General features: G+C 49.0%; 1 protein-coding gene across 2 annotated transcripts in view; it reads right to left on the bottom strand.

The window, feature by feature from the left end:
* ACOT7 (acyl-CoA thioesterase 7) overlaps positions 1-19,193 on the bottom strand; it is a 100,147-nt gene that overhangs the window by 79,872 nt on the left and 1,082 nt on the right. The window contains exon 1 of one of the 2 annotated variants that reach the window (XM_047872828.1): positions 5,245-5,512. The exons of the other annotated variant lie outside the window; for it this stretch is intronic. Within the exon in view, the coding sequence (XP_047728784.1) occupies positions 5,245-5,426 (182 nt within the window). The 5' untranslated portion in view covers positions 5,427-5,512. Of the gene's footprint in view, positions 1-5,244; positions 5,513-19,193 lie in introns of those variants that run through there. 2 annotated transcript variants of the gene reach the window in all.

Here is a 19,193-nt window from a genome sequence, read left to right as displayed (position 1 = left end):
ACCCCGGGGCTGAGAGCTACGCAAGCGAGCTTGAAGGGTGCAGGGTGCAGATGGGAGCCGGGGCGAGCTCTCAGAACGCAGGTTTTGCCCCTGGACACAGGGCCACTCCCCCGTCAGCTGATGTCAGGCTTTGCTCCACATCAAGACGGTGAGAAAATAAGTTTTATTACAAAAGCAGTTCTTTCTCCCGATGTTTCAACCTCCCAGTCTGATGTTATCTCCCCGGCTGGATTAAAATTCTGATTTGCTAGGGCGCCTGGGTGGCTCAGTCGGTGAAACATCTGACTTTGGCTCAGGTCATGATCTCGCAGTTCATGAGTTCAGGCCCCACGTCCGCCTCTGTGCTGACAGCTCAGAGCCTGGAGCCTGCTTCGGATTCTGTGTCTCCCTCTCTCTGTCTCCCACTCACACTCTGTCTCTCTCTCAAAAATAAATAAACATGAAAAAGAAAATTCTAATTTCCCTGGGGCACCTGGGTGGCTCAGTTAGTTAAGCATCTGACTTTGGCTCAGGTCATGATCTCTTAGTTCGTGAGTTCAAGCCCCTCATTGCATCGGGCTGTCTGCTCTCAGCTGTCTGCTCTCAGCACAGAACCTGCTTTGGATCCTCCGTCTCCCTCTCTCTCTGCCCCTTCCCAGCTTGTTCTCTCTCTCTCTCTCTCTCTCTCTCCCTCTCTCTCTCTCAAAATAAATAAATAAACTTAAAAAAAAAAAAAAGGCCCTAAAATTCTGATTTGCTTGTTATGTCCAATGTCCAATTAAATGTCTCACGGGGCCACAGGGCACACTCAAGGCCATGACTGCTACAGGCAACTTCCCACCTCCCAGGGTTTTTAAACACCCTTTATTATTTTTTATGTTTATTTATTTATTTTTAATTATTTTTTAATTAAAAAAATTTTTTAATGTTTTTATTTGTTTTTGAGACAGAGAGAAACAGAGCACAAGCAGGGGAGGGGCAGAGAGAGAGGGAGACACAGAATCCGAAGCAGGCTCCAGGCTCCGAGCTGTCAGCACAGAGCCCAACGTGGGACTCAAACCCATGAACTGTGAGATCATGACCTGAGCCAAAGCCCGACGCCCAACTGACTGAGCCACCCAGGTGGCCCAATGTTTATTTACTTTTGAGAGAGAGGCAGAGTGCAAGCAGGGGAGGGGCAGAGAAAGAGGGAGACATAGAATCCGAAGCAGGCTCCAGGCTCCAAACTGTCAGCACAGAGCCCAATGCAGGGCTCGAACTCACGAACTGTGAGATCATGAGCTGAGCCGAAGTTAGATGTTTCACCGACTGAGCCACCCAGGCGCCCCATAAACACCCTTTATTATTTTTTAATGTTTATTTTTGATAGAGAGAGACACAAACAGGGGAGGGGCAGAGAGAGAGGAGACAGAGGATCAGAAGCAGGCTCAGCACTGACAGCAGCGAGCCCGATGTGGGGCTCAAACTCACAAACTTTGAGATCACGGCCTGAGCCGAAGTTGGACGCTCAACTGACTGAGCCACCCAGGTGCCCCTTAAACACCCTCTAGATGGGCAGTCACGCCTGCTGGGCCTGTCCCACAGCAAGCCCAAGCCTAAGGGAGGAAATTCAGGGCACCAGGGGGTTCTGCCTGTCTGGCACAGCCCAGGAAGGTCCCCAACGGGGACCTGCCACACAGGAGGCCTGTACACGAGGCTGCCACCTTCCTGGGACAGGCTGGTCACAGCACGACGCTGCAAGGGGGCGGGGAAGGCCGGAAGGGGGCGGGGTTGGTATTCAGGGAGGGGAAGCGGAACCCACAGACCCAGGCTGAGACCCCACACAGCCGCCAGGAAGCGCAGCCTAGTCCTGAAATGAAACCACGTGTGTGATGAACACTCCACATTCTACAGGGCGCAACTTTTACTGTGGGTGGACTTTTGCTTCTGTCCTCAGGGTCAGGGATAACCCGGGGGTGCGGGCCAGGTGTGTGGCTTCAGACCTGCACTCACCAGCCTGGGACCCCGACAAGTCCTGGGACCCCGACAAGTCCTGGGACCTCGGAAGAAGGGGTGGGTCCACCTCAAGAGAACAAAGCTGGACCCTTACCTCACAGATTCAAAATAGGTAAAGCTCTGAACAGAAGGGCTGAGGCTGAAAGAGAACATACAGGTAAAAGGCTCTGTGACCCTGAGTCTGGCAACGGTTTCTTAGGCGCGACGGTAAGAGTGCAAGCAACCAAAAAATAAAAAACCGAAAATAGACTACATGAAAATGTCAAAACTTCTGCGCTTCAAGGGACACCGGGGTGGCTCAGTCGGTCGAGCGTCTGGCTCATGACTTTGGCTCAGGTCATGATCTCACGGTTCGTGGGGTTGATCCCCGCATCGGGTTCTGTGCTGATGGCATGAGGCCTGCTTGAGATTCTCTGTCTCCCTCTCTCTCTCTGCCCCTCCCCCACTCATGCACGAGCATGTGTGCTCTCTCTCTAAATAAACATGCAAAAGTAAAAAAAAAAAAAAAGGTTTGTGCTTTAAGACAGAACATCCAAAGCGAAAAGACTGAATGGGAGAAAATCTCTGCAAACCATGTATCTGAGAAGGGTCTTATCTGTAGAATACAGAAGGAAGTCTTAACAACTCAGTAACAGAAAGACAAATATGCCAAATGAAAAACAGGTAAAGAAACAAAACAGCCAAGCTGTACAAATGGCTGATAAGCACTCAGCATCATTACTCATCAGAGAAATTCAAATCTAAGCCACAAGGAGATAGGCGGCTGCAATCCAAAAGGCAAATACCCAGCACGGAGGGGGATGTGGACCGCCCCCGCACTGCTGGGGGAGGGGGAGAAACAGCCCCGTTGGAAAACACCCCGGAAGTTGAACAGAGTAAGCGCATGACCCAGCAATTCTACTCCTACTCACACGGCCTCTGACCCCCAAGGTGCGGGTTCTTCTCTTCTGCACCACCAGCTGGGTGTCCTACAATTCAACGCAGTTCTGACAGTTCTAACAGCCCAGAGGTAGCGCAGACCCCATCCAAAGTTCAAGGGCTCCAGGCTGTCCCTGCTTCCACGCCCCTCTCAAGTCCCAGGCCGCCTGAACTTCTGACAAACTGGCTCTAGACTTTGGGGTTCCCACAAAAATCTCCTCCGGTTGGATCATTTGCTGGAGCAGCTCACAGGACTCAGGCAAACTTTGCTTTATTCACATTTACCGGTCTGTTGTAAAGGATTCAGCTCAGGAACAGCCGGATGGAAGAGGCGCATAGCACAAGGTGTGGGGTGGGGTCAGGCACGCTGCCCTTCCGACACCTCCATGTGTTCGGCAACCCGGAAGCTCTCCCAACTCCACTGTTCCGGGTCTTTATGGCCGGGTCACGATGGAGGCACTGGTGATTAACTCAACCTCCAGGCCTCCCTCCCCCCACCGCCATCCCCAGATAGGAGGTGGGGCTGAAAGTTCCACCACTGTAAGGCAGCCTGCGCCAGGCTGGCCACCAGTCCCCATCCTGAAGCTATCTAAAGGGCTCCCGGCCACCTCGCATCTCATCAGCATACCAAAGATACACTCTCACTGGAAGAATTTCAAGTGTCTGAGGAACTCTGTGCCAGGACCCAGGGATAAAGACTAAATACCTTTGTCTTATTAAGCCACACTAGGTATACATTCAAGAGACATCAACGCACACGTCCACACAACAGCTTGGACAGGAACATTCATAGTAACGTTATGCATAATAGATGAAAGGTGGAAACACGGCAAGGTCCATCAGCTGGCAAATAGACATGCAAAATGTGGCATGTCCCCGCACGCTGAATTATTATCAAAGAAGCATGGATACACGCATGATGAAAACATCACGCTATGTGAGAGAAGCCAGATACAAAACACCATGTTGCATGATTCCACTTATCTGGAATGTCCAGAAGAGCCGAACTTGCCCAGAAAGAAAAATAGATGGAGGCGGTGTAAAAATTAATAAAAATTGAATGAACAAAAAATAAAAAAATATTTATTCGGGTCAGGTCATGATCGCACGGTTCGTGGGTTCGAGCCCTGTGTCGGGCTCTGTGCTGACAGCTAGGGGCCTGGAGCCTGCTTTGGATTCTGTGTCTCCCTCTCTCTCTGCCCTTCCCCTGCTCTCTCTCTCTCTCTCTCTCTCTCTCAAAAATAAAAAAATAAACATAAAACAATTGTTTTAAATAAAACAATTCATAAGCCTCGTTTGTAATGGAGTCGGGAGGCCAGCAGGGGGAGGTCTCACACCCCACAGAGCCAGCAGGAGGAGAGGTATCCTCAGGTCCCACCACACCCCTCCTGCTTGACCACAGGCAGGCCCCAGAAAGGCTCTCCTCCAGCTCCAGCAACAGCCCAGCCAAGGAGAGACTGTCAGAGTTCAGCCAATGGGAAGCCGCTACACTTCCAACTCCCAGTTTGCTCCAAAGGACAGCCCTCCCAGGCCGCCCACCTCTTCCCTCTATAAAGGTTCCTCTGTTCTCCAGACTTGCCAGCGGTTTCACAGAAGCTTGCTTGTCTGGAGTTGTAATTCTCTGCTATTCCCAAAGAAACCCATTTTTGCTGGCTAAACTGTACCCTTCAGTGGATGAGTCCTATGGAACACGGATTACGTTTCGATAAATAAAGCCGGTACGAAGTAGAGGGTGATATACTCACCGAACAAAGTTTCTGTAAAGTTTGAAATAAACATAGGAAGGCCACGGTAACAGCACAACGTTGTGCTGCTGAAGATGAGCCCATCGTGCGAGGACAGCTCTGCTGCCCTGCGTAAGCTTCTGGCCCAAAAATCGCAGCTTGAGCCCCTGCCCCCGGAGACAGCAGATGCCCCCACGGCCCCGGACTCCTCGGCAGCAGGTGCCCAGGGAGGGATGAACGCGCACAGCTGTCGGCACGTGCGGTGCTTCAATTTCCACACCTGCCTCCTTCCCTCAAAGGTGCCAGCTGCCCAGAGCCCAGAGCCCACCAATCCCGAAAGCCTACCTCCTCCAACAAAGCCTGGGGGGGGGGGGGGGGGGGGGGCTTTGACTGGGCCCCGGCAGGGAAGCATGCTAGGTTTCCACTTGGATGAACACATTAGTGGGCATGCTCAGTCAAGCAGTTCACTGAACACCCGGTGCTCCAATGGCCCCTCCAAACCGTCAACAATAAATCCTGAGTCACGTGGCCCACGGCTCCAGGGCAGACTGCCCAGTCTGCCTTGCACGCTGGACACCAGCGGAAAGAAGGCGCTGCTGTGGGCACAGAAATGTCCTTGTCATCCTACCTTGCAGTGATACAGGGTCGAGACAGCAGATTAGACCTGGTTTCAACAGCCTGGACGGAAGCCCAGCATTTCTCCCCAGGACGCTGGGAGCTCCTGGGCCCCAGATGCTCCCAGGTGGCTGCCTGCCTGCTGAGCTCGCGGAGGTGGAGGCGGAGGCGGAGGGTGTAGACTAGCAGCTTCATCTTGCAGTGAGTGGTCAGTTCACCCAGTTCTCCGCACAAGGCTTAGCAGCCCCCACTCCCGTCTCCCCAGGGGCCCTGACCCACCCAGAGCCCTCCAGACAGGAATGCAGATGTCCCTCTCCCCGAGCCTCCTCCTGGGGCTGCCCCTCCTCCCATGAGTCCACAGTCAAACTGGCAGTTCTGCTTCCGGAAGCATCTCACAGGATGCTTCTCTGCAACCCCAGTGACGCAAGGAATTCATGACTTGGCCTGAAGTCATAGAGCTTGGCTCTCTCCTGAGCAAAGGAGGAAGGCGACAACAGGCCCACCACCTGTCTGCGGGATAGCAGCGTGACCATTCACAAAGAAAAAAGGCACAGAGTGGAGTCGGGAAGCTAGAAGGGGAAGCTACAGCACTTGGCGTCAATGACAATTACAGATTCCAACAGAAGGATCAGCTAAGTGCCTCCACGGAAAACCCTGTACCTTGCATCTTCCACAAGAACTTGACCACCCCTGCAACCCAGCCAATGAGAAACCCTCATCCCCCTGGGCTCTGGCTTTTCTCCAGTGGACTTTCACTCAGAACCCCCCTCCCAACTTCCTCCTCCTCCACCTCCTCCCCCCTCCCCATAACATTCCTTTCCTTTGTTGGACTTGCCTTTGTTGGTTTTGCCACAGCTTGCTTGTCCCAACTTGCATTTCTCTGCTCTTCCCAAATAAGCCCATTTTCGCTGATAAAATAGCTGACTTTTCTTATTTCTAAGGTTACCATTTTTTTGGTGATCAGAAGTGGGATCCAGAGGCGACCCCCCAACAACTCCGGGGGTGGTGGACACAAAGGTGCCAGTGCCCCCAAAGCCAACACGGGTCACGGCTTTCTTGCTGACTCTGGAGTGCAAGGGCAAGTTTTCTCCTGGATTTCAAGCTCCACTCTCTTTGTGTGTGAGCTCTCCTGGCTGTATTCAGGATCTATTTTAAGGCTTTGCCCTTTCAGAGTTCTCACTTGGACTTTGGTCGGACTTCTGTTTGGAACCGTGCTGTGTAGGATGTTTGCTTTCTGCTTTCTGCTTCAGATTCTGTGTCTTCCTCTCTCTCTGGCCCCCCTGCTCGCCCACTGTATCTCTCTCTTTTAAAAATAAATAAACATTAAAAAAAAAAACTAAAAAAAAAAAGAAAAGAGAAAAGAAACAGGATCCCAGGCATCAAAACTGGGGACGCCCATCCCCCGTTTCTGGGATACACTTGGTTTTATGTTTAAAAACTATGGTCCCCCCAAAAAAAATTTAAAAAAAGAATAATAATAAATAAGTAAATAGAAACTATGGTCCCTCCTCGTGCACAGTTCTAATTAAATGGACCACCTTTTTTTTTTTTTTATTTTTTTTAATGTGTATGTATTTTTGAGAACGAGAGAGAGACAGCTCAAGCAGGGGAGGGGCAGAGAGAGAGGGAGACACAGAATCCGAAGCAGGCTCCAGGCTCTGAGCTGTCAGCACAGAGCCTGACTTGGGGGCTCAAACCCATGGATCGTGAGATCATGACCGGAGCTGGAGTAGGATGCTCAACCAACTGAGCCACCCAGGCGCCCCTTAAATGGACCAACTTAACCAAAAGTAATTTAGAACATCAGTGGCCATTATGGGGAACTTTTCAGCTCCACAAACTTACGCTTCTCAAAACTAAACTGGATAGCCAGGCTCTAAAACTGTCATGACTGAATGGGATGTCTATCTGGACTGGAATTCTGAAGGTTCCAAACATTATCAGGAATCCAGAACTGCCTCTGCAAAACACACTTTCTGGACTGAGGTAAACGAACAGTTAAAGACAAAGAGGCTTCAGGGCACCTGGCTGGCTCAGTGGAGCCTTCGACTCTTGGTCTCTGGGTTCTGAGCGCAAGCCCCACACTGGGTGCAGTTTCCATAAATTAATTAAATTATATATATGTGTGTGTGTGTGTGTGTGTGTGTGTGTGTGTGTGTGTATATATATATATACACACACACACACACATATATACATAAACAAAAAGGCTTCTGGGGCCTCCTCCCCCCACCCCCGTCCTCTTTGTCTCAGGGCACACGGCAGACACCTCGCGCTCCAGGCCCACCGTCCTCCTTCCCTTCTGTACCACCTTCACCTCCTCTACATCCTCAGTTTCCCCATTCCAATTCCCTTGCCGATTTTCCATTTTCCTTTGACTCTCTGCCTGCTTCTTCCTATCCTGAACCTATTCAAACATGCCTCTTTGGGCCTGGGTGTCTCAGTTGGTTGAGTGTCCGACTCCTGACTTCGGCTGAGGTTTGTGGGTTCAAGCCCCACACCAGGCTGTGCTGACAGCACGGAGCCTGCTTAGGATTCTCCTCTCTCTTTCTCTCTCTCTCTCTCTCTCTCTCTCTTTCTCTCTCTCTCTGCCCCTCCCCCTCCAAAATAAGTAAACATTTTAAAATATATTTTAAAATAACAATAAAATAAAATGCACCTCTTTAAAGCTAAGTCTCCTTTGGATCCTATAAGGATCCAAATAAACCCCACATTTCTTACATTCCCTAGACTAAGTTTGAATTTTGAGCCATAGTTAAAGAGTTTCCTAAAGAGACGAAGGACCTCCCCCTCCACGGGTTTGCTGAAGAATTTAACACACGTATTCAAACTTGCCAACCTAGTTTCTCAGAGTTATATCAATTAGTCCACATGGCTCATAGGTGATGGCCAGGCCAAACTCTGGATGAAACTAGCCCAATGGGATCATCCTGAAAGGGAAAGAGAGAAACAGACCCCTAACTCTGGCAAGATGCTAGAACACTTCCTGGAAATCTCCAGGGAGCAAGTATAGTAGCCTTTCCTAAAACTGTTGACTGGAACAGAAGTCAGGCTTGCACACAAAAGCCTGATGAACCTGTTCATGACTATTATAATCAACTCCAAATTGTCTTTAAAGAAAATTCTGGTCTTCCCTTAGATGTTGAATCCACCCAGGAAGCACTTAACTATGTTTATGAATGGGCTGAACTGGGATTTTTTTTTCTTTTAGTTAAAAGGACCAGGATGGAATGGGAAACCATGTCCACTCCCAACTGAGTTAGTCTGGCAAACCCGCTCACTTACACCTGTGATGAGTCTCCTAATAAACCACTAAAATTCTCAGTTTTCGATTCCAGCAAATGAAGTCCCTAAACAACATCAAAACCTCCTAGTTTCGGCTATTTCTGCAAAGGGCCAGGACATTGGGATAAAACTGCTATCATGTTGGGGCGCCTGGGTGGCTCAGTTGGTTGAGCGTCCCACTTCGGCTCAGGTGATGATCTCGCAGTTCGTGAGTTTGAGCCCCACATCAGGCTCTGTGCTGATGCCTCGGAGCCTGGAGCCTCCTTCGGATTCTGTGTCTCTCTCTCTCTCTCTGCCCCTCCCCCACTCACACTCCGTGTGTGTGTGTGTGTGTGTGTGTGTGTGTGTGTCTCTCTCTCTCTCTCTCTCTCAAAAATAAACAAACATTAAAACTGCTGTCACGCTAAGCGCTGTGGGCACCGCATCCCTCCAGCCGGTCTTTCCAATGTCCTCCTAATTCCCAACTTTGGGCTCCAAGGAGCTACAGGGGCTCTTGACACAAGCCACTGGCTGCTATGAGGGACTCCAACTTGCCCTCTACAGGACTTTCGTCTAGGACTTCCGAGCAATAAGTAACGTGGTCATCCCTCGGCACCTGCTGCCCCTCCCACCACTGCACGCTAGTGACATCTGTTCCCAGAGAAAGCCAGTTTTTCACCGTATTTGATCCATGCGGTGCATCTTTGGTATTCCAGTTGGTAAGGATAGCCACTATTCTCTTTACTTTCACTTGGGAGCATAAACACACTTGGACAGAAATGCCCCAGGGTTCCAGAGGGTCCTTACTTTTCAAAGATCTTAAAAGCTGACTTGGATGATATAAAGTTTTCTGTAGGCTCTACTTAATATGATACATAGATGATTTGGTTCTCCGATGCCCTTCTCAAACCTCTTCGCAAGAAGACAGCATCTACCTGCTACAACTTTTGGCCTTAAAGGGACAGAAAATCCCCCGAAGAAAAACTGCAGTTTGCTCCAATCCGGTTTGATTCTAGGAAACCTGATCTCAGAACAAGAACTCCATTTGGATCAGGCAGTCTTCCTGAACTTCCCAAAACCTAAAACTAAGCACCAATTACAAAGTTTTCTGGAATTGGCTGGCTAGTCAAAATTGGGTTCCAAACACCTCTCTTACGGCTCAATCTCTATATGCCCTACTTAAAAAATGAAAGATCAGGGGCTCCCAGCTGGCTGAGTTGGTAGAGCACGCGACTCCTGACCTTGGGATTATGAGTTCGAGCCCCACATTGGGCATAGAGCTTACTACATGTATAAAAGTGAAAAGGAAAAAAATGAAAGGTCAGGGAGACATAGCTTTGGGGACTTTAAGGAAAAGCTTAATAAGACCCCCGCCCTCAGATATCCTAACTCTTTTTTTTATAAAGTTTATTTACTTTGAGAGAGAGAGGGAAAGAGAGTGTGAGTGGGGGAGGGGCAGAGAGCATCCCAGGCAAGCTCCGACTGTCAGAGTGGAGCCCAACTCCGCAAACTATGAGATCATGAGCCCAATACCAGGCTGCAACTCACGAACTATGAGATCATGACCTGAACTGGTATCGAGGGTCAGACGCTTAACCAACTGAACCACCCAGGTGCCCCAGCTACCCTAATTGTTAACTTCCCTTTTCCTCTATGTAATGAGAGGGAATGGAATGCCTTGGAATACTCATCCACAAAAACACAGGGACCGTCATCGACCCACAGGGTATAGAGCCAACAACCAGGCCCTACGGCATGGGAATATCCCCTCACGGCCATTCCTGCCACTAACTACCCTGTTAGTTGAGGCCGCTGAAGAAAAAATCAGGGGACCCGCTTCAGCCATCCTTGTATTTTGGCCAAGGGTGAAACCACAAACATTTATGCCAACAGCACGCCTTTGGGGCAGCTCGTGGCTTTGGGATGTTGGCTAACAGTTAGGCTCCCTTACCTCGACTGGGAATGGGATAAAAACTGGCTCCCGGCTCCAAAGTTTATCAGGTGCCGCGCTGCTGGCTGCTCTGCCTACGAGTGAGGCTCCTGGGCATCCCCGGAGACCAAAGGAAACCACCTTGCAGTATTTCTGCCAAAAACGATGCTCTTAAGGAAACCGACAGCCAAATCCGTCACGGTCCCAAGGGATGTCGTCCCAAGTGATAATTTGCAAAATTCGACAAGAGATACCCAACAACTGGCCCCAGAGAGGGAAAAACAAAACAAGACTGGAAATCTGTTCATTGTTGGCTCAATAAAGAGAGGGAACTCTGGTTCGAACCGAATTAACAATCTGGCCCTACCAGAAATTCTAAACTTCCCACTGCTTGCCTCCATACATGCATTGAACCATTGGTCTACTGACAAAATGATAGTGTTTGTGAACCAACATTGGCGGAGAAAAATTAATAAGGCTGCAAAAAGTGCCTACTTCACTTACCCACCTGTCCAGAGTGCAATCCAGGGAAATCTGTTCGCACTATGGATTTCATACATCTCACCTTGAAATCCTGTTCAGAAAGATTATCCCTACCTGGCTAACTCCTCTCAAACTTTGTAGTGATGGGGAAACCCATTTTTCTGGTCAGGTGCCTCAAAAAGTCTGTGTTGTTTGGCTAGTTTTAGCACACTTTTATCGTGCATCCTACCCTCAGTCCTCAAGGTTAGCTGAACACGCTAACGACACCACAAAGATTCACCTGGAAAAATCTGTATAGACCTTCCAGGTCCTTGGCCGAAAACATTGCCATCAGTCCTTCTAAATCCCAGCTCTACCCCCTTTGGAACTTGTAGACTCTCACCCTCTAAGGTAGTCACAGGACATCTAATGCACTTGGCCCCTGCCTCCTCTGACCCATAGTTGACAAAAGGAGACACGTTCCAACATTTTAAAGGTTTAATTGCTTCTATTAAAAATAACCATGCTTTGGTACGGGGCGCCCGGCTGGCACGTCGGTGGAACGTCCACCTCTTGATCTTGTCATTGTGGGTTCAAGCCCCGTGTTGGCGGGAGAGATTACTCAAAAAAAAAAATTCTTTAGAGGCACCTGGGTGGCTCAGTCGGTTGATCGTCTGACTCTTGCTGGTTTCAGCTCAGGTCACCATCTCACAGTTTGTGAGTTCGAGCCCCACGACCAGCTCTGTGCTGATGGTGTGGAGCCTGATTGAGATTCTCTCTCCCTCTCTCTCTGCCCCTTCCCTGCTCACGCCCTCTCTCTCAAAATAAATAAATAAACATTTTTTAAATAAAAATTTAAAAAAAACATAAAAATAGGGGCACCTGGGTGGCTCAGCCGGTTGAGCCTCCGACTTCGGCTCAGGTCATGATCTCATAGTTCATGAGTTCAAGCCGCACATAGGCTCACTGCTTTCAGCAAGAAGACTGCGTCAGATCCTCTGTCCCTTTCTCTCTGCCCCGCCCCCGCTGGTGCTCTCTCAAAAATAAATTAAAACATTTAAAAATTAATTAATTTAAAAATAATAGCAAATGATAAATAAATAAATAAATAAATAAATAAATAAATAAATAACATAAAAATAAAAATAAATAGCCATGCTTTGGTACAGCAATCTTTTCAACATCTGTTTCCGGGAGATGAAGACCTTAGGCATCACACCTTGCAACCTGGAGATTCTGTTGGAAGAGACACCTCCACAAAGCCTCTTCCAACTTGCTGGAAAAGCCCTTCCAAGGTACTGCTAACATGCCCTTGTGCCGCCAAACGCCAAGGAATAGACTCCTGGACTCACGCGACTCATCTAGAGAAAGCACCACACCCTGACCGGCCCAGCACGCCACCTGTTGGCCTGAAAGCAAACACTTCCCAGAGTTGGAGCAGAGGACATCCGCCGAGACAGCTTTCCTGAGATGTCCCGACCAGGCCTGGGTTCCTCTTCCTTGCCGTTGGCTCCTACTCTCTCTCTCGAAAGAAAATGCTCTTGTCCACATTCCCCCAAGCCCTTGCAAAAGGGCGAAACCTCTCCTTTTGATTATGACCCTTTTCAGAAACAGCCTCATCACGATCCCGAGGCAAATTAGTTTTTCACTTGCCTTTTCTAAAGGAGTAAAAGGTTCAGGAGTCACAAAAGTCTTTGACCTGGGCTATTATTTGACTCTGGGTTCTTATCCAAATCCATGGTCACTGAACTCGCAAACTTACAGACTGTCTTATTGGATAACATTTGTTTTTCCAAACAGTTCTTTTGAGAGAACGATACTGTTCTCATACATCTTTAAAGTTTTGCTATTTTTGCAAAAAGTTCACCAGCTATCGCATCCTGCTCAGACCGGCACCGTATCCTCCCCAGTGTCCTGGGGAGGCCATTGCCAATTCTTCCCACATACTCCAGAGGGACCCACAACTCTGCTCTCAGGGCCACTCAGCAGGGACTCCCAGGAAGAACTGTAACTGTGGCTTCGCCTCAGTAGGGAGAATTTTTCTCCCCTAAGTCAAAGTAAGTACCAATAAATATTTTCAGTTGGCTACTTTCAGACCTATAGTCCTGGTTTAGACCCATTATACAATTTGGAATTGTTAGGTTACTTCTGTTTGTATTTTTGTGTTTTGCTGCCCGTCAAACTTTTGTAAAAATGATGTAGCCAATCAGGAGATGATCTCCAACGGTTATGGCCTTGGTGAATATGTACTATATATTTTTTTAGTTTTTTTAACGTTTTATTTATTTTTGAGAGTGGGGGAGGGGCAGAGAGAGAAGAGGACAGAGGATCCAAAGTGGGCTCTGTGCGGAGAGCCCGACACAGGGCTCGAACTCATGAACGGTGAGTTCATGACTTGAGCTGAAGCTGGACTCTCAACCCACTGAGTCACCCAGGTGCCCCTCAACTCTGGTTTCAAATGATATGTTCCCACCCACTCCTCCACTCCACACGAGTGACATCACAGCTTGGCATTCGTAAATATCTTAGCATTGCCTCTGAAAGATAAAGACTACAGGCAGGGCGCCTGGGTGGCTCAGCTGGTTGGGGAGCTCAATCAGTTAAGTGTCCAGACTCTGGTTTGGGCTCAGGTCATGATCTCACAGTTTGTTAGTTCGAGCCCTGGCACCGTGGGGCTCTATGCTGACAGTGTGGAACCTGCTTAGGATCCTCTCTCTCTGTCTCTCTTTCACCCTGTCTCTCTCTCACCCCTTCCCTACTCACGCTCTCTCCCTCAAAAATAAATATAAAAAAAAAAAAAAAAAGATAAAGACTCCATTTAAAAACAGAACTACAAGGGGCGCCTGGGTGGCTCGGTTGGTTGAGCATCCGACTTCAGCTCGCGTCACAATCTCACCACTCACGGGTTCGAACCCTGTGCCGGCCGGGCTCTGTGCTGACAGCCTCAGAGCCTGGAGCCCGCTGCCGATTCTGTGTCTCCCTCTCTCTCTGTCCCTCTCCCGCTCATGCTCTCTTTCTCTCAAAAATAAATAAATGTCAAAAACACACACACACACACACACACACACACACACACACACACACACAAAACAGAACTACAAAACAATTATCCCACCTGACACACAACACCAATTCTTTAGTATCATTAATACCCAGGAAGTGTGCTCAAGTTTCCTCGATGGTGTCCTGAAAGTTTTGAAATCTGCATTTGTGAACTGTATTCACAAATCGCCAAGAGCCGGAAAGACCCGGATGTTCGCTGACAGGTGAAGAGAGAAACATATTGCAGGTAATGGACGCAACAGCAGCGAGCCCTGCAGGCACAGCAGTGGTGCTCACAAGCGCAGCGCTAAGCGTATGATTCCATCCGTATGAGAGTCTAGAAAAGGCAGAAACTAGAGTGAGAGAAAGCAGCCCTGTTTATAGGGATCGGGGGGTGGGTAGGGACTGACCGAGAAGGAGCAGGAGGGAACTTTTGGGGGTGATGGAAATGTTCTAGGTCACAGCTGTCGTGGTCATTATGTGGATGTACACATTTGCTAAAACTCAGTGAACTGGACACTTAAAAGAGATGCATTTTATTATGTGTTCATTATACTTCATCATATTGCTTTTTGAAAAGTGTCTGGGTGACTCAGTTGGCTAAGCGCCTGACTCTTGATTTCGGCTCAGATCGTGCTCTCACGGTTCATGAGTTCGAGCCCCGCGTCCAGCTCAGTGCTGACAGTGTGGAGCCTGCTTGGGATTCTCTCTCCCTCTCTCTGCCCCAGCCCTCCCCACCTCCGCAGGCTCTGTCAAAATTCAGAAAAAAAAAAAATTAATTAAAAAAAAAGCAGAACTACAATGATCTCACCTTTAAAAAAAACCAGAAATTCCTTAATATATTTTAAGTTTCAAAGGACTATTCAAGTTCCCCCAAATATCTCATAAATGCTTTAAAGTCTGCACTTTTGTCGATTTTCTACCTAAGTGTAATTTGCATACAGAAAATGTGCATTTGTAACAAGCTTCCTCAGTTACTCAGGTGTAGGTTGTCCCCAGGTGGGCTGACCATGTAATTCATCCCCCTCCCTGGGACACCTGGAGACACAGTGGACCTGGAAGCAGACCCCTGTCTTCGGGAGGCTGGGCTCCCCTTGCAGAAGCCGCGCCACAGGGTGAAGACCAGTAAAAGACCTCCTCTAGGGTGGCGCCACAGGGCCAGCAGGGGGCGCACTCACACTGCATCGGTTGCAGGCCAGTCAGGAAAATCGGCTCCTTGCAAGTCCACATGGCTTTAGCTACTACTTCCCGCTCCTGCAGGAGGAAGAAGGGTTTCCCCTCGCTCCGGCAACAGCCGAGCCAGTGAGAGACAGTCACAACTCGGCCAGTGAGAAGCCACTATCCTTTGAACTCCCAGTTTGCGCCCACAGACTTTGTGTTTGTAACAACCCTCCGAAAGTCCCCTCTCTCCTCTATAAAAGAGCTTTCCTCTCTTTTGTTCTCCAGGCGCCGAGGGTTTTGCTGTAAGCTTCCTTGCCCTGCAATTCCTAAATAAACCCAGTTTTGCCGGTAAAATGACTGACGGCTCCATTCTTTAATATTAATTTATTTGGGGGAGAGTGCAGGCGGGGGAGGGGCAGAGAGAGGGGGACAGAGGATCCAAAGTGGGCTCGGCGCTGACAGCAGCAAGCTCGATGTGGGGCTCAAATTCATGAACCGCGAGATCATGACCTGAGCTGAAGTCGGACGTGCAAGTGACTCAGCCATCCAGATGCCCCCTCTGACAGCTTCATTCTTAACGTTAACAGGAGAAAGCAACTTCTGGCCTGAGTGGAACCCGGGAGCTGATGGGCTGTGGTGCCACGTCCAGGGCAATGCCAAGCTGCCAGGCCCCCTTACAGACGGAGGCTGGACGGTGGGTGAGAACGGCCGACCCAACCACAGGCTCTCTGAGCTGCAAGAACTGTGCCTTTTCCTAGGGCCTCCACATCCCAGCAAGAAAGGAGTCAGCAGCCTGCATTGTTTTATGGAATGTTCCAGAATATTAGCTCAGAGTGTGGTTTCCCTAAATCAGATTCGATGTTTTCCTTAATTCCACTGTAAACCCAAAGACAGAGCTCAAGGGGAAAAAATTCTAACCCCTTAACATGCTAAAATCCAGGTCCTTTGTCAGTACTACAGTGAACAAAGCAATCGCTAATCTCAATACATTTCCTAGTAGATCTGTATCTAACAGCATGCAAACAAAATACCTTGTAGACCTCACACACTTACCTACAAATAGAGGATTCCTGGATTATCCGCCCTGGGCAAAGTCTAAACCAAAGTCCGCCTCCATTAGCTAGGCGGTTCCCAGAGAGCTCCTGAAACCCTTAGGAAATCCTTCCTCTCACAGGCCTGCCATAAATTCCAGTTTTTAAATCCCTCTCCATACTACACTGTCCCACAGTGTAGCCACCAGTCACAGGAGGCTATCTACGTTTACATTTAAATACATCTAAACGAATGCAATTAAAAATTCACTTCCTCCACATCTGGCCACATCCCAAGCACTCAATGGCCAGTGACTGGTATACTGTGCCACCATATTGCACAGACCTGGACATCTCCATCACTGCTCCACAAAGTCCTGCTCTCCAACAACCTGTTACGTGGCATGTCCTTCAGCCGTTTTTTCAACAAAGCCTCGGAGGCTTCTACTAGGGGCCCGCACTGATGCCACGATTAAGCCTCACAACCAAATATAAACTGAAGCTTGAGTAAGCGGTGGACAAATCGTAGCAGTGGGGACACCTGGCAGGGAGTACTCCACCAACAGCCTTCAGCTCCTGGTCATGGTCCGAGGTGTGCCCTTGACCAAGTCTTCAACCCCTGAGAGCCTCGTTTTCTGCATCTATAACATGACACAGCTGGACTGGGGCTCCTTCCGAGTCTGACATTCTAGAACTCTTGAGTCCAACAAGGAAAAGTGTAACTTAAGCAAAATTTAATTAACATTAGTTAAAAATAAGCCAAAAGAGGACACCTTGGTGGCTCAGTTGGTAGGCTTCTGACTCTTGATTTGGGCTCAGGTCATGTTCCACAAGATGGAGCCCCGTGCTGGGCTATGCTGACAGTGCAGGGCCTGCTTGGGATAGTCTCTCTCTCCCTCTTTCTCTCAAAATAAATAAACATTTAAAAAAAAAAAAAAGGAAATAACCAAAATAGTCATAGGAAAAATGTTCTTCTGAACTTAAAAAAAATTTTGTTAATGTTTATTTATTTTTGACACAGAGAGAGAGCATGAACGGGGGAAGGTCAAAGAGAGAGGGAGACACAGAATCTGAAGCAGGCTCCAGGTTCTGAGCTGTCAGCACAGAGCCCGACATGGGGCTCAAACTCACGGACCATGAGATCATGACCTTAGCCAAAGTCAGACGCTCAACCGACTGAGCCACCCAGGTACTCCTGTTCTTCTGAACTTTAAATGCTGTCCTGGAACCTGCATCTTAGGGCCGGATCAAAGGCGGGAGGAGGACAGCACCCTACCGTGGCCTGACTGTCCAAAGTTCAGGCCCTCAAAGATAAACTGTTCTCTTTGTGAGCTCATACGCCCTTTACAAGGCCACTTTTATAACTGCCCAGCACTATGGCAAAGATTGTAATCCCTACAGCCACCCTGACACAGGCATTATCATCTCCAATTCACAAATAAGGAAGCTGAGGCCCAGCAAGGTTACGGAACACGCAGAAGCCGAAAGCAGCTCACCTACAAGAGGCAGAGCTAAGATTCGAATCCAGGCCCCTTAGCCTCTTGGGCCAGTGTCCCACTTTTTGGACAAAAAAGAGCTTTCATTTACTTACAAGGTGCCGGCCACTCTGCCAAGCACTGGATACACTTTCTTTAACACTCAGAACAACCCATGAGAAAATGGGGACACGGAAAGGTCAGGCAGCTTCCAAAGGGGCAGAGGCTGAATTCATTTCAGTAATGCCAATTAACGTTTAGTTAGCAAATTACGTTTTCCTTGTCGGACTCCAGGGCTGGTTCTAACCACTGCCTTCCCCAGCCTTCAGGGCCCCTATCTCTTCGACATTGCCTTCCACACCAAGAGCATGTGACCACTCTTAATTATCTAGGATGGTAGAGGTTTGGGCCTCCTTCTCTGCTGAACTGTGGACCCCAGAAGATGAGGACCGAATTTTCCAGGTGGGTGTCCCTCCGTGGCGCTTTGCTCTTTGGAGGCATCCAGTAAAACTTGTTAAATTCATGGGCTTGGCTGTCCTAGGGCAGGAGGCTCCTCTTTCAACATGGGGTGTCAGCTCAGATGTCCTTAAAGGGCTCCCCACCCTCGTATGTCCACTCTCCAGTACCCTGGGGTTTCTGTGGGCCAAGCCCTTGTGACCACGGCCGTTGTCACAGCCCCACCCACACTCCCTTTGGCAGTCATGCTGGGCACCTGAGGCTCACCTCAGCCAGGCATCCTGCCCACCTGTCCCAAGACTACTCAGAGACAATATGCGATTGTGAATGTGCCACAGGCAGCCCTGTACACACCATGGGTAACAAAAAGCACACACACATATGCTTGTGCACACACGGGAAGCGTCTAAAACTATCCAAGAACTATTAACTGCTAGAAGCTGGTTAAAGAAAGATGATATGTATAGACTGGCTATTCATCATCCTCATGAAGTAAATAAAAGCCTGGCCTTCCACGTGTAGACTGAAATCAGTATCTTCTTTTTCGGGTGAGCGCAGTGGAAAGTACACGGGTCTGGAGACAGAAGACCTGGCAGGGGCTGCCCTCAGGCTCTTGTGGCTGGATGACCTTACAGAGACATTGGGTCTCCCAGAACCTCAGTTTCCTTCCTCTCTTCACAGCGGTGAGACCCCTGCCATCCTTTCTCCCAGGTAAGTTGGGCAAACCGAATGAGAAGAGAGATACGCAAGCCCTTTGTAAACCATGATTGCCAAGGTCACTTGGCCAATACGAGGCAGAGCCTGATCCAAGACCCTGACTCCAGGCCCGCCTGTTTCCCAAAGTCAGTTGCTTCTATCATTTTGCCAGGAACTTATAGTTAGTGGGGCCATGACTGCCACACAGCCAATAACAAAGGGAACAGAGCAAGGTTCCCCTTAAAGATCTCCTCTCCCTAAGAACGCTCAAAACTGACCTTGAGGTTAGGAAAGGCTTCTGATGGCGTCAGAAGTAGGGGTGGAGTCAAGGCACCCCAAGAATCCAACACTTACTACACATCCAGTTGTTGTCTTTTCCAGGGAGATGTCACCATCCACAGGAAACCAACCTGGTGGGTGGGACCCAAGGTCGGTGTGATGCCCA

The sequence above is a fragment of the Prionailurus viverrinus genome, chromosome C1 (genome assembly GCF_022837055.1).
Source record: "Prionailurus viverrinus isolate Anna chromosome C1, UM_Priviv_1.0, whole genome shotgun sequence".
Lineage (NCBI taxonomy): Eukaryota > Metazoa > Chordata > Mammalia > Carnivora > Felidae > Prionailurus > Prionailurus viverrinus.
The sequence above is the reverse complement of the archived record's forward strand: the minus strand, read 5'-3'. Positions and strand labels throughout refer to the sequence as shown.